General features: G+C 44.5%; 1 protein-coding gene across 2 annotated transcripts in view; it reads left to right on the top strand.

The window, feature by feature from the left end:
* KPNB1 (karyopherin subunit beta 1) overlaps positions 1-6,594 on the top strand; it is a 30,557-nt gene extending 23,963 nt beyond the window's left edge. The window contains exons 15-20 of one of the 2 annotated variants that reach the window (XM_036268096.1): positions 1,706-1,813; positions 2,420-2,563; positions 2,678-2,783; positions 3,694-3,808; positions 4,450-4,611; positions 5,302-6,594. In XM_036268096.1, the coding sequence (XP_036123989.1) occupies positions 1,706-1,813; positions 2,420-2,563; positions 2,678-2,783; positions 3,694-3,808; positions 4,450-4,611; position 5,302 (636 nt within the window). In that variant the 3' untranslated portion in view covers positions 5,303-6,594. The remainder of the gene's footprint in view (positions 1-1,705; positions 1,814-2,419; positions 2,564-2,677; positions 2,784-3,693; positions 3,809-4,449; positions 4,612-5,301) is intronic. The other variant, XM_036268095.1, reaches the window with a different exon arrangement.
* Positions 6,595-15,124: the final 8,530 nt, after the last annotated feature.

The following is a 15,124-nucleotide window of genomic DNA, read 5'->3' as shown; positions in this document are numbered from 1 at the left end:
ATTTTTTGTTCAGATAGAGTGGGAGGGAGGGGGAGAGAGAGAAACACCGACATGAAAGGGACACATCGAGTGGCTGCCTCCCACACGACCCCATCCAAGGCTGGGGACAAACTGCAGCCGAGGCATGTGCCCTAGCGGGAACTGAACCTGGGTCTCTCTGGACTGGAGGCCGACTCTCCAACTGCTGAGCCAAACTGGCCAGGGCATGTGGATTTTTTTTTTTTTTTTTTTAAATATTTTTATTGATGGAGAGAGAGAAAGAAACATCCATCAGCTGCCTCCTGCATATCCCCTACCGGAAGCCCAAAACCCGGTGCATGTGCCCTGACTTGGAATTGAACCAGCAACCTTTCCATGCACGGAACAACACCCAGCCAACAGAGCCACACCGGCCAGGGCAATTGCAGATTTTTTAAGACGTTGGACACTTTTTTTGAGATTGCAACAGTTTGAAAAACTCGCCGACATGGCCCGCATAGCCTAGAGATAATTGAAAAGTTAAAAGAAAATTAGGTATGTAATAAATATGTAAATTATGTGTAGATACTAGTTTGTCATTTACTATTACTAAATTACAGAAGTCTATTATAAAAAGTTAAAATTTATCAAAGCTTAACATATAAACACAGATCATATATGGCACCATTTAGTCAACAGAAATAAAAACAAACATAAAGATGCAGTATTAGTTAGCCCTGGCCAGTTTGGCTCATCAGTTAGACCATTGGCCTGTGGACCAGAGTCTCAGGTTCAATTCCTGTCATGTACCTTGCTTGCAGTTCAGCTCCCAGCCCTGGTCAGGGTCATGTGGGAAGCAACCAATGGGGGGGGGGGGTTCCAATCTGAAGATAAATGGGAAAATATCCTCAGGTGAGGATTTTTTTTTTTTTAATGCAGTATTAAATCATAACTATAAAATTAACTGAAACAGACACTATTTCTGTAATAATTTTATAGCCACCTCCTGTTGCCATTGCATTGTGCTCCAGTATTATGAAACATACATGGATTTTTTGTTTTGTTTTGTTACTGCACTGGTGTTGGAATCCCAACCCCCATCTCATTTACCTGATAGTCACTGTGGTACAAATTTGGTTTCCTGTAACGCAGGTAGTTCTTACCTGTATATTTCCAAAACAGAGTAGCATCTTAACAGCAGGGCTTTTTTTTTTTTAACTACCTGCCTCAGCCACCACTCCATCCCTGGCAGATAGTTTCTTTTCTTAATGATATCTCTGATAGTGTTTGTTCTCTTTCTGCTGTGTTTGTTAAAATGAACAAAGCTCAGTGAGAACAGATTTTTTTTTTTTTTAACTTTTTTTTTTATCCTCAGCAGAGGACATTTTTCCATTTTTTGTTCAGGTAGAGTGGGAAGGAGAGAGAGGAACAGAGAGAGAGAGAGAGAGAGAAACATCGATGTGAAAGGAACACATCGAGTGACTGCCACCCGCACAACCGACCAGGGCCGGGGACAAACTGCAACCGAGGTACGCGCCCTTAGCGGGAACCGAACCCGGGTCTCTCCGGACCGCAGGCCAACGCTCTAACCGCTGAGCCAAACCGGCCAGGGCGAGAACAGATTTTTTGCTGTTCTTCACTCTAGGTTCAAGTGATAAAGGACCAGCAGCTAGGGGAAAATAATGCCTTACCCCTCCCTACAGGCAACCTGTTCTGTTTGAGAGATCATTTTCTTGCTTCTTTGCAGGTTTGTTTGGCAGCTGTGGGCTTAGTAGGAGACTTATGCCGTGCTCTACAATCCAATATCTTACCTTTCTGTGATGAGGTGATGCAGCTCCTATTGGAGAACTTGGGGGTGAGTGTCTACACACAGTCTAATTTACCAGTATTTGAAGAACTCACTTGGTTGGAAAGATGGTTAAACATCAAGATTAATGACAGGGAGCTTTAATTTCTCAGAATGTTGGCTGTGGGCTTATGTGGAAGGTAATTAATTTGTTTTCACAAGATTATCAAGTTAAAGGAATGTGTGCTCAATGCATGGAATTTGGGGAGGAAAGCCAGTAAAATGCCAAGGGAAAGGAAACATAATCCCTGTATACAGAGATAACCATTGTTAATTTGTGTGTATACAGCATAGTTTCTTCTTATTTTTAAGTTTGTGCTCTGGCTGATGTGGCTTAGTGGTTAGAGCACCAGCCTTCGCACCAATGGGTTTTGAGTTCGATTGCTGGTCAAGCTTCCATCCCTGGCCCATGTCAGGATGCATTTAGGAGGCAACCAATTGATGTGTCTCTTTCACATCGATGTTTCTTTCCCTCCCTCCCACTATTGCTCTACATATCAATGGAAAAAATGTTCTGGGGTGAGAATTATCCAGAAAAAAAAATTGTGTCTGGATAGAACAAATTGTGACTTCTAATGATTTGCTTTTCCTGTTTTTGTTTGTTTTTCTTGTCAGAATGAAAATGTTCACAGGTCTGTGAAACCACAGATTCTGTCAGTGTTTGGTGATATTGCCCTTGCTATTGGTGGAGAGTTTAAAAAATACCTAGAGGTCGTATTGAATACTCTACAGCAGGCTTCCCAAGCCCAGGTGGACAAGGTAAGTTGATAGCTATCCTTCAGTCCAACCTTATTGGAGTAGCAGAACTTGGACAAATATAATATAACTAAAAGTGATCAATATAACGGACAATCTTTTCTTTGTGTTTTACAGTCAGACTATGACATGGTGGATTATCTGAATGAGCTAAGGGAAGGTTGCTTGGAAGCCTATACCGGAATTGTCCAGGGATTAAAGGGAGACCAGGAGAACGTACACCGTTGAGTATACAACCAAATTTACTTAGTCCAGGGTGCACTTAGCCAAATGGGCTGTGTCTTTCATTCTGTAGCTTACTTGTAAACTAGCACCTATTGCTTAAAGGAACATGAGAAAGGAATAGTGCCCTAATGAAGAGAGTAGCTTTGTGGGGAAGGTATAGACTTTTATTGTTTCTGTTCCTTCTTCCTTTGCTACATTGTCTCACATTTCTTGAGCATTGCAAGGGATAGGATACAGGAAGGCCACTGGTGCTGGTTACATCTGTACCAACCATGAATGTCAATTGTTGGTCCACATACACCCCCTCCTTGTGCAGCTGAATTGAGTGATTGGGGGATCAGATTTCCCCTATCACTTGATGTTTCTGTTATTGATTGGGAAATATTTGTCCTTTATCCCTTTGACATGGGCTCAGAGGAAAGGTTTCGTTTGTTCCTTCTGTTGTTGTTATCAGCTTAGAAGAAGAGGGCCCTGGCCAGTTTGGCTCAGGGATCAGAGCGTCGGCCCACAGACCAGAGTCTTGGGTTCAGTTCCCGCTAAGGGCACGTATCTCAGTTTCAGTTTGTCCCTGGCTCCGGTTGGGGTCATGCAGATGGCAACCAGTCGATGTGTCTCTCTCACATAGATGTTTCTCTTCTCTCTTCCTCCCCCTCTCCCTTCCACTCTATCTGAAGATAAATTCAAAAATGTCTTCAGGTGAGGATTAAAGAAAAGGAGTATTTTCCTCTTCTGTTGACTTGAATGGCATCTTAGTTTGAGAAAGAATAATTTGGTGTACTTACATGCATCTAGTTCTCCAATCTGACACCTGCCTGATTGATAGGGTTAGAGTATTTGGAAATTTGGAAATAGAATGTAGTCCTGCCAGATGTGAGACAAGTTCATCAGACCATCTCTTTCTTTTATAGCGGATGTGATGCTCGTACAACCCAGAGTGGAATTTATTCTGTCTTTCATTGACCACATTGCTGGAGATGAAGATCATACAGATGGAGTAGTAGCTTGTGCTGCTGGACTGATAGGGTAGGTTATACCCTGCTTCTAATAGCTGAGTTTAACATCTGGTGGAAAGTGAGGGGACATATAAAAAAAACTTAGGGGGAGTAGACTGGATAGTAATTGGCCACTTCTTTGGTACAGAGGAAATTCCTTTAATAGAACCCATGGTGTCATGTTTTGAGTTCTCACAAATAATAATTTATTCAAGACATTAGCTCTAGCCTCATTTCAGACCCTTCAGATTTCTAATTTCTACCCCACTAAATTCCTGATGAAGTGGATTCTCAGGTATAACAGCAGCATCAGATCTGTGCCCATCCCATATCCTGATGTCGGTCAACAAATTGCTTGTTAGCCTCTATTGAAGGTTTCTGAGGCATCATTTTAAGAAACATTGATCTTCAGAAGTTCAAAGAATTGGGTTTAAGTATTGATTTTACCATGAGATAGCTGTGGAATGACTTGAGTAAGTCATTCTACATCTTTAGAGCTCATTTTTCTCATCTGTTGAGGGCAGGTGATATTTATAAGATTTCTTTCCATTTTAAAAAATAGGTGATAGAAGAAGAAACCCATAGCTAGCTTAGCTGTGGTTTGGGAGGCTCAATACTTAATACTGGCTATCAGGCAAGGAGCTCATTTTCAGGTGTGTCTATTTTGCATAGGGACTTATGTACAGCATTTGGGAAGGATGTACTGAAATTAGTAGAAGCTAGGCCAATGATCCATGAACTATTAACGGAAGGGCGGAGATCGAAGACTAACAAAGCAAAAACCCTTGCTACATGGGCAACAAAAGAACTGAGGAAACTGAAGAATCAAGCTTGGTAAGAGTTTGTCTACTGCCCAGTTGTACTTTCTTGGGGAGGAGGAGCATTTTATTTAGATTGTTCTGTTAAGACTGCCTTCCATTTGGTATTTTGTTTTGTACGCTTTCCCATATAAGTGCTTCTGAGCCAGGCCTTTGTTCCTAAGCCTTGTACTAGTGGAAGGGTCAGACAACCTCAATCTTTCCTTGAGCCAAATATTTGATTCCTCATGGTGGTGAAGAACAGAACTTATATAACAAGAATTCACTGAAGTCCTCATTATCATTTTGGTCCCTAATAAAGTCATCAATAATGGCATTTTCCCATAATTCTACTTTCTCTATTCTCTTCCCCATGCTTTTCTTTCTTGATTGCAGTGCTTTTAGGCATTGCTTAGCTCTACTGAAGATATCCAAAGTTAGAGTTGTCTGACCCCTGCTTGGCAATATAGTTTTTTATTTATTTTCCTCTCACATACTCAGTTATCTTACTTTACAGATCTTTTTATTTTGCCTCCTACCTTCTGATATAGGTGCTAATGAGAGCAGGTAAATGGCACATAGGAAGAGAAGAAAAATAATCAGTCCTTGAAAAGTTGACAAATTCCGTTCAGGTCTTTGAGCACTTAATTGTAGGAATCAGAGAGGTGGTTGGCTCTTCTGGCTGTATATGATCTCAGAGATTGACCTTTTTTCCATCTGTTTTTAGATCTGTCACCATTGGGATGATAACCTGAGACCCCCACTGGAAATCTCCAATCTTTTGAAAAACCCGGAAGTGAGGAGTGTGCACGGATGCTGAATGTTTGGGAATGAGAGGATGAGTGAGTGAGGCTTGAAAACACACCACATTGAAAATCCTGCCACAGCAGCAGCCGCAGCCGCCAACAGCAGTGCTGTTAGTGAGCTAAGTAAGCACTGACTTCGTAGAAAACCATCACGTCGGCCATCTTGGAAGAGAGAAAAACGATGGATTTACTTGCTTAAAAAAAAAAGAGAGCTATCTCTTCCCAGGAGAGGCTAGAACTAGCTTTTCTGTCTTTCGGCCGGTGTTGAGTGGAATGACTAGTTGGGGAGAGGAGAAGGGACTGGGTTCAGCTGTGGTGCTTTGTTGTAAAAGGCAGCCTGGCCTTTGCTACTGATAAGAAAGATGGAGCCTGGGTCTCGAGCCCACCTTTGGTGTACCTTTGCCACACGGTACTGTATGTGTGCCTGCTAAAAGGAGGGTGAGGGATTCTTTACAGTCCCAGAATGAGTGTGTGTGAGTGAGGCGGTATCCACATTCTCAACTTCAAGTCATTGCAGTTTCTTTTTCCCAGAAAAAAAGGGGTTAGACATTGCATTTCATAAAACTAACTGAAGTTCTGTCTACTGATGCAGCACAAGAGATATATAAAAAAAAAAAAGGGAAAGACGCTCTTTAGATTTTGTTTTTTGTTTTGTTTTTTAATTATCTTCTAGGGAAAACACTGACGAATGTTCAGAGCTCCCATCCTGATCTATCTCATCAAGGCGCCTTTCCTAATAATATGGTTCAACTGTGAATGTAGAATTGGGGGGGAGGGGGGAGAAAAAGGAAACTCTGGAGTTAGAGAATATAGAAAAAATAAAAATACAATTGTTACAAATAAAGAACGCAGACTTCAAAAACAAAAGAAAGCCACAACCCAAACAAACCAAAATTTAGATGCTCAGATTGGCAGCACAAAAGAAAAGTTCTCTTCTGACATGTATCAAGGCAGTCTGAACACCCCCAGAAAATTGTGCCAAAGAGTTTAGTAAACAAATAATACAATAAAGTAAACACACACATACAGCAAACTTCAGGTAACTATTTTGGATTGCAAACAAGGATAAATTTAATGTTCAAACAATCTGATAAAATAACCATTTGGAAACTGCTTGGCCTTCTGTTCTCTTATTTGATTGACTGCAATGCGGTATTGGTCTCTTGCTGCACTTCAAAATCATCTAACCAACAACAACAAAAGAATATATATATATATATGTGTGTGTGTGTATATATATATATATATCTATATATATATAGACTAGAACTCTTGTGATGAAAGTGGCACTTGAAAAAGGTTATATTTTTCCACTGAAGTTGAAGATTAATAAAATGGTGTCAAACATTTCCCTGGTCACACGCTTTAATATTTTTTTAAAAGTGTGATGTACTATGATAACTATAAATCAGACTTAATTATTTTCCCTTTTACACGGGGAACAGGGCACCCTGAATTTGGGTTTTAGAATCTTTCAGCAATAAGAGATGTTGGTGAGCTTTGATCCTCTTGGTTTTGCAATTGTTAGAGGAGTTTTTGCTGGCATTTTGAATATGCTGCTTTCAAAAACATCAAGGAAGATTTTTTTTTTTTAATGCTTCCTAGTATTTGGAGGATTGTTAAATAAGACCTTAAATTCCCACTTCCATTATCATTCTAGCAAAAAAAGGGGAGGGGGGGGCTTATATATGTCTCTGCCATTTTTCCTTCCCTGTCCAAGCCTTCCATTCATAAGTGGGTTTGGCTCGGTTTTGCCCATCTATATGGCAGCATCTCTAATAGCTCTTGTACAGGGTATCAGATATTGTGCCTTTTGGTGCCAGGTTCAAAGTCAAGTGCCGATCTATGAACCAGTGTACAAAAAAAAAAATCCAGGTATTTGAAGAAAAAATGCTCCATTGTGAATAGAGTGCACCAGCTTTTAAGCCCTAAGTAGAGACCTGGCCCTCTAATGCCTTGTTTAAATTTTAGTTCCTTGAAGGAGAGGGTGATGATATACTAACCATTCCTGGTAGACAGGGTTTGGTCAGGGCTTAGGGATGGGGCAGAAATATTGGGGAGAAAAAAATGATCATTCCTCAGTGCTACCCATTTCTGTCCTGTGTGGGCTGCTTAACTAGACAGCAGGAGAATAAAGTACACCAAGAACCGTAATGAAAACAAAACCTGTGTGTTTTGTCATTTTGTTCCAGGGAAGCAGTTGACAAGTGCTGTTATTAATGCTTTCACCCAGATCCATTCAGTGATGGAGAGGAGGAAAATGGGCTGGTTGGATTGTGGTCTTGGTGCCTCGCAGTTATTCTGCACTGGTTATGCATTTAATCTTTTCTAGTTATCTTTGGCTACTGGGTTTTCCATAGTCTGGATATTTGTCCTTAATTGATTGTACCACCCAAGGCAACTGGATGCGAAATGCATTCTGTTCACTCTGTCTGGGCCTTCCCCACCCTAGTCTTGGCACATTCCTTCAAGAATGTAGTTACCGTCTGCTTGGGAAGATGTCAGTGCAAATGTGAAGAAAATGGGCATTGGACTAGGCTTTGGTTTGCCACAGTGGCAGCTGCCTATATCAATTACAATTACATTTATTAATTTTGCTTTTCATTTTTCCAGTTCCCCTCAGCTCCCCTCTGTTGAAATGTTGAAATGTTGGCTGTCAAGAGGCAATTGTAATACTGCCTTAGGGACTTGTGGAGAAAGGGAGGGGAATTGCTCAGTGTAGTGTTCTCACTTTCAGAACCAAGTAATCTAGTCACTCATATTTAAGAAGTGTGTTAGTCTGACTAAGAGAAATCCAAACTCCATCAGCTTTTGATAGCATCTTGGTTTTAGAAACAACTTCAATCTGTAATTGGCATTTAGAATGCCCTCGGCATGCCAGTCTGTGATGGCATTGAAGACCTGTCAAAACACTTGAGCCCAACTTTATTAACCAAAACTGATACCACCACCTTTATCTTCTAAATAAAGTCCGCTTTATTTTTATTTTCAACATTTTGCCGCTTCATTTTTGGTTCCAGATGGTGTCACCTTGGAGGTGAAACGAATGGTTTGAAAGAAGCTGGAGCGTGTGGTGGTGATGAGTGTGTGAGTTGGGGAGAGGAAGGACAGACATCTGTCTTGAAAATGAACTGTACATAGTGTAATGGGAAGTAAAAGAAAAACATTCCCTACAAATGTAGTGCAAAAGTACTATGTGGAGGTTTCTTGTTGGGAGAGTGTGAAGTGCTGAAGATTGTCTTCTATCTTTTGCACTATTTTCCAGGTTAATGATCTGGGTTGTTGAAAGGCTCATCCAAAGGTTGACTTTTTACTTAGTTTGCAGCATGTATTTAATTTCTACTTCCACTTTTGCCCCCAGAAACTTGTAGAGGAAAGAACACTAACTTGGGATTTAGGAACTGGGTCCTTTCCTTTACCCTGCTGCTTATTAGCATAGTGGTGCCTGCAGGCTACTTGATGGAAATCCATACTTCCTTAGTTTATATTAGGCAAATAAAATGAGGGCTAACCTTAATTCTACCTTAGCCTCCATGTGGCCTTTTACCTTTTCTGGATGCACACCCGTCATTAAGAAATTTTTATCATGCCTACCTCTAAGTGTTTACAAATTATATACCTGTACTACTGTACCCATATACTGTGTAATCATAAGACACAAAAATAGAATTAAAGCAATTAATCAAAAAGTAAACATAAACAAGTTCTAATATTTTATTTCTGTGCCCAATTTTGAAGTTCACTGGGTAATAGAGGATAACCTGTAACTCTTCAGACTGCATTAATTCCTGAGTGATGGTAATCAACCAAGGACATTTTTCCAGTGAAGGTGTACTTAAGAGGAAAAGGTGATATTAAGTCATTGTCAAATGGCATAGAGGGAGTGCCCCCCCATTTTCTTTTTCCTTTCATCAGTTTTCCAGGTAACTCCCCATTCCCATTTATGCCCTCCCCCATCCCATTTATGCCCTCCCCAACACTCACTCTTGAACAGTCACTATTCCTGTTTTTTTTTTATTTTATTTTATTTTATTTATTGATTAATTTTTGCTACAGATGATTCTCCTTTTTTCCCCCACTGATTCCCCCCTCCCCCTCCCCTCCCTGCTCCTTCCCCTCTATTCCTGTTTATTGCTGCTGTTAGGAGGGGCAGAAAGATGGACTCACCAGACCAAGGTCACATGGAGCTCAAATTCAAACCCAGGTCTGGCAGATACTAAAATCCAAGCTTTTCTCATTTGCCCTAGACAAATGCTGTCGGCATCTTGGCAATATAAATACAATGGTCCATGTTGTACATATTTATAATACTCATCTATTTCCTTTACAGGACTATCTAAATGTATATTTTAAATTTGTTTTTTGCCAGTTTTCCCAACTATAATATAAATTAATGCGGTGACCTTGGTTGTCTTTTTTTACCACTATCTGATATATAGTAGACCTACAATAAATATTTGTTGAACTAATGACATGTCAGTACAGTTCAGGGAGTTTCTGAAGGGCAGAGTAGCCAGAAACCTGGGGACAGCAGGGCCTCAGAAGACTTGGGTTCCCACTCATTTGCTGATGTCTTCAGGTTAGCCTCTTACTCTTGGGTTAATTGGAGGGTTGGGAACAGGATTAGTCAATAGTCATTATACGGTGTCCATTTTATGCAGATGCCAGGCTTGTAATAAGCATCTTGGAGTATTAAAAGTGATTTGCACCCTGGCCAGTTTGGCTCAGCCGTTGAGCGTCGGCCTGCGGACCAGAGAGTCCCGGGTTCGGTTCCTGTAGGGGCACGTACCACACAAAAAAAATTTAAAAGCGATTTGCATCAACACTATATGACAAAGGTGTCACTTTAGTTCCATTTTACAGACAAAGAAACAAGTACAGAGAGGTTAAGAATCTTGCCCAGCATCATGTGGGCTAGCAAGCAGTGCTGACTCCACAGACTGCCTGTCCCACTGGGCTGTTGCACAGCCACATGGTAGGAGGAGCAGATGGATCTCTGCTTCCAAGGAGTTTAGTTTGTGGTGAAGCAAAGAGAGCTCTGGACGAAGCGTTTTGGAATTAAATAGCAAAGCCATTTTGTCTTGACTCTGAGGTCCATTGTTAATCTTTTGGCAACTGTCAAACTTCATTCAGGGATAAATGAAGTAAACTTTGCACCCAACTGGGGTTTGAACCATCTCCCTATACTTCTGCTCCGTTCTCCCTCTGAGCTAGAAGCTTTTGGGAACCAGGGCTAGGGGCAGGGTGGATGTTGGTGCCTGGTGGCCATGGAGCTGCTGAGTAAGCTACCCATCTGAATTACCCCAGTGCTGTCAGCACAATATGGGCAGGAGGCCTTCGAAGCCTGAGCTGTTCCCTCCCCCAGGTTCTCCTAAGCCCTAAGTTCCTGAGCTAAACTCTACTCAGTGTGAAATGTACCTTCTTTTCTACAAGGAAAGTACATCTCAGCTTTGGCACCCTGCCTGCACTCTGGGTACAGAGGGCAGCCTGTCACCATCCTGAAGGAAAGAGAATTGAGAAATGGCTCTATATGAAAAGCTCTCCATAGCAATAAGTAATGCCTGCTATTTTCTGAGCTCTGCCCTTTAAAATATTGTCTTTGGAGCCCTGGCCGGTTTGGCTCAGCGGTTGGAGCGTTGGCCTGCGGACCAGAGAGTCCTGGGTTCGGTTCCTGCTAGGGGCACATACCAAAAAAAAAGAGAGAGAAAATAAAATACTGTCTTGAGTATGACCTTGGGCAAATTAAACTTTTCCTCAGTTTCCTCAAGAATCTCAATGAAAGAAAATGCATATGAGGTTCTTAGCACAGGGTCTTTCACATGCACTAAATTAATTCATCAAGAACTATTGAGTATGTGCCAGGCACTGTTCAAGGCACTAGAGAATGAAGCAAAATCTCCATCCTGTGGTGTCCACATTCTAATGGACAATACCTCATAAGTATTTAAAACTAATACCACAATAATTGTGATATAATTTTTTTCAAAATTCTATCCGGGAGTAGCAGAAATGAACATGGTTGTGGAGAAACAAAGCGCAAAGTTATTAAAACAATTTCCACCCAAACCTGGCTAACCTGATTAGAGGATGTGCATTACCTCCAAAGGATTAGGGGGATCTGGTAAAGAAATAAAGGTCTTTCTACCACTGCACAAACTTCTGATCTGATGGAAGACCAACAGTTGCAGTTGGAGTCCCAGGATGGTTCTGAAGAACACCCAAATTTTCTAAGGCCCAGAACTGGAGGACTAAGGTGGCACCCGGGTCCTGCATTGTCACATGTGTCTAATCAATTTTCCTGCTCGCCTGGTTCTATTTGAGTCATCTGGGTTTTATTTTGATTCGATCTCTTTGCCGGCTGCTAACAAACACCACCTCCTACTCTTTTCAGACAAGAACGAGACCGGAAAGACAAAGTCTTCCTCCAGAGCAAGAGTCCTGGAGTGGGAGACAGTCTCTCCCTGATGGTTCCTAAGGAGGAAACATGCAGGGGCGACTCAGGCCCTGCTTTTGGGTTGTCTCTCCTACCAGTTAGTGTAGGCGGGTCCTCTCTTACTGAGACTGTGAACACCATAAAGAAATGTTTACAACTCTTGCCTGACCAGCTGTCTGCCACATTCTCTCCTCTCCTTCTCCCACCTTAGCTAGCTCCTACCTCACTTCTCCTTGAACATGCTCCTGGTTTTTCCCATATTCTGCCTCCACCATGATGAGCCCTGATAATGTCATGGGTTCTCAAAAGGAATTCAGACCAGTCTCCAACTTTCTCAGATGAGGAAACAGGTCGAGAGAAAACTGTCACCTCATGGGAGAAACCTGCTCTGCTTACTTTATCTAAAGCAGATTCTATCCCCCATTCTTCTATATTTCTGTCCCTTGTATCTTTTTACCCTTCATCACAATTTGCAATTGTTTCATTTTTTAATTTTGTTGTTTTTGGTCTGATTCCTCTACTAGAATATAAACTCCATGAGGGCAAGAGGGCCATTTGTTCTTTAGAGACATGCTTGTCACTGTATTCTCAGCATCCAGCACATTAACAAGTGCCTCAGGAAATCCTTGCTGAACTAATTAATGTACAGTGAGCAGGTATCATCAAGGCCCCGGGGATATGAAAACGGATGGGATTGCAGACCTGTCTTGTGTGAGCAACAGAACCAGAAAATGTAGAATGTGATGAGATCAGGTCCAGATTGGGGATGGTGGAGGGGTATTTTAGGGGCACCTAAAACAGGCCTAATCTTTGTGGGGCTTTTGTTACCAACTGCCTAGAACCCAGGATAAACCATTTGGCTGTGACTCAGGCTTGATCCTTGAACAACCCAGCAGCAGCAGAGGCTGACAACTCATCTACTAGAGTGTGTGCTCCCCTTCCAGTGAGGGAGGGCTTGCTAGTCAGTTTCACAAGTCCAGTTGGTGGCCAAATCCACAGTCCTCAAGGCCTCAGAAACAGCCTCGTACCTTCTAGACTATTTTCCAGTCTTTGGCCTGGTCTGCCTCAGAAGAGAACCTGTGCAGCATTAAGGGAGGTGACATCCACCTAGCTTTTGATATTAGTGGGATAACAGATGTCCCAGCTGGGTAGCCTTCATATCCAGAGGGCAGATGGGTTGTCCCACATGGCTCAGAGAAAGCTTGTGCCTCAGAGAGCAAGTAGATGACCTGCCTTCCTGTTCTGGAACACAGAGAAGGAGCGGGAGGAAGGCAGGCAGCGAGAATCCTTTTCCTTGAACAGGTAAGAGTCCAAGTCTCCTGCTGGCTCTCCAGGGAGAAGCTCACCCCTCAGTCCAATCTTTTACCTACAGTGGGGCAAGATGGCAGTTGCTGCTACTGTTTCTCAAAGCTCAAAGCAAGCAAGAAACCTTTTCTTTCATCCTCTCTCCCTTCCAGATTCATCCCTCCACACACCAGAAGCCAGAAAGGTAGACTCAAGCAAGCCCCCAGCAGCCTGAACCCTCTTTCCAGATAGGAGGCTTCACAGCTAAATGCTGAGCCTACCCAAAGCCACCATCCTTAACCTGTTGGCTTGTCAGGGCTTAGCCAGAGTCCTCCAGAGTTCATCATTCCCTATCTGCAGCCAGGCTGACCAAATGACTCATTAACACCTTGAATGTCAGAGCAGTTTTAACTTTGATCCCCATTCTTCCCCCACGGTTGTAGGGGTTGGGAATTATCTCCAACTTTATTCAGAACGGTTAAGTAATTTGCCCAAGGTCACACAGTGGCAAAGTGGCAAAAACCAAAGAAACAGAAAACAAACTTGCATATCTTGCTGAGCAGTTTGGCAAGTGTTCAAATAATCTTTGTGGAAAGGGTAAAATCTATTGTTTCTTAATTTCGCTGGCTTGTGGATGCTTCTGCGTGTTGAGGAAGGGGATTGTGTGTGGGACAGAAAAACTGTCCCCTTCCTAAATCAACCTCAGACCTCCTTAATTCACTTTCCCTTCCGAAGAAGTTACTGGTTTAACTCTCATCTCTCCGACTGGACTCTGTGGTGTGTATCTGATCACAGCAATGCCCCAGAGCAATTAAGAGTAGGTCTAATATTTTCCTTCTCAAAAGAGCAAAGACACCTCCCCCCCCAATTCAAATAAAGAGCTTCACTTTCCCCCAAAACGTACACCACCAAAGCAAAAATCAAAGCAACACCTGACCCCTGCCACCGTCCGTAGACGCCCCCATCACACACCACCCCAAGACACGCCACACTGCGTTAGTGAGGCGTCGGGGAGGGGCACCGAGCACCGGTCGGGGCGCCGCGGGGAGCCGGTGGGCGCCGGGCGCGCTGCCAGGCCGGGCCGCACCGCGGGGGCCGGCTGCCCCTCGCCACGTGGAGGTGGCAGCGGCGGGGTCCGGGGCGCTTCCCAGCTGGAGAAACCCGGAGCAGCCGGAGTGGAGGAGGAGGAGGCAGCGGCGGCGGCGGCGGCGGAGGAGGAGGAGCGGGGCGGGAGAGGGAGGGGGACTGGGGGGAGGGGTGGGGGGTGGGGAGAGACCCGGCGGCAGCGACAGGGCGAGAGCGGAGCGCGGTGCCAGGGGGGTGGGGGCGCCGGTGCCCGTCAGGGGAGGGAGCCCGCGGAGGGGGGTAAGTGCGATTACAAGCAGGAACCGGCGGCAGCTGTGAGTCCCCGGCGGGGCTGGGCGGGGGAGGGGAGCGGCGCCCCAGGCCGGCGCCGGGGGTCGCGTGGGGGGCGGGAGGAGGTGGCGGGAGGTTGGCCGGCAGTTGGCCCAGGATGGCGGGGAGGGGAAGAGTCCGGCGTCCGCCGCCCGCATCCTTCCCCTTCACCCTGCTCCGTTGCTCTTCAGGCCGCACCGCCTCCGGAGCCCCTTCCCCGGCCCGGGGATGTCGGACCCGGGGCCCGGCCAGCAGCGGGGGAGGGGGCTGCGTGGTCTCAGCCCCCAAGAGGGGAGGGGCGACAATTTCTGTCGGCAGAGCTGAAGGGGTTTAAAGGGCGGCTCTTAAAGGGGCCGTAAAAGGGGCCCGGGCCGGAGGAGGCACCCCCTCCCCACCCGCCTTCCTGGGCTCTCACCCGGGCCGCTGGGCGGAGGGGAGGGTGCAGAGGAGGAAACAGCTGTCGGGGCGGCCCAGGGGGCTGAGCCCCCGCTAGTGAGGTTGGGCTGCAGGTGGCGGGCAGGGGTCCGGGGTGTGGGTGTGGAGAGCGCGGCCCGCGGAGTTACGGGAGGGGACGGGCCTGGGAGGAAGGGGTTAAAGGTGGGGCCAGCCCTACAAACAGGCGCACACACTCC

This window comes from Molossus molossus, unplaced genomic scaffold (genome assembly GCF_014108415.1).
Source record: "Molossus molossus isolate mMolMol1 unplaced genomic scaffold, mMolMol1.p scaffold_m16_p_19, whole genome shotgun sequence".
Taxonomy (NCBI): domain Eukaryota; kingdom Metazoa; phylum Chordata; class Mammalia; order Chiroptera; family Molossidae; genus Molossus; species Molossus molossus.
This window is presented reverse-complemented; position numbering and strand designations above follow the sequence as displayed.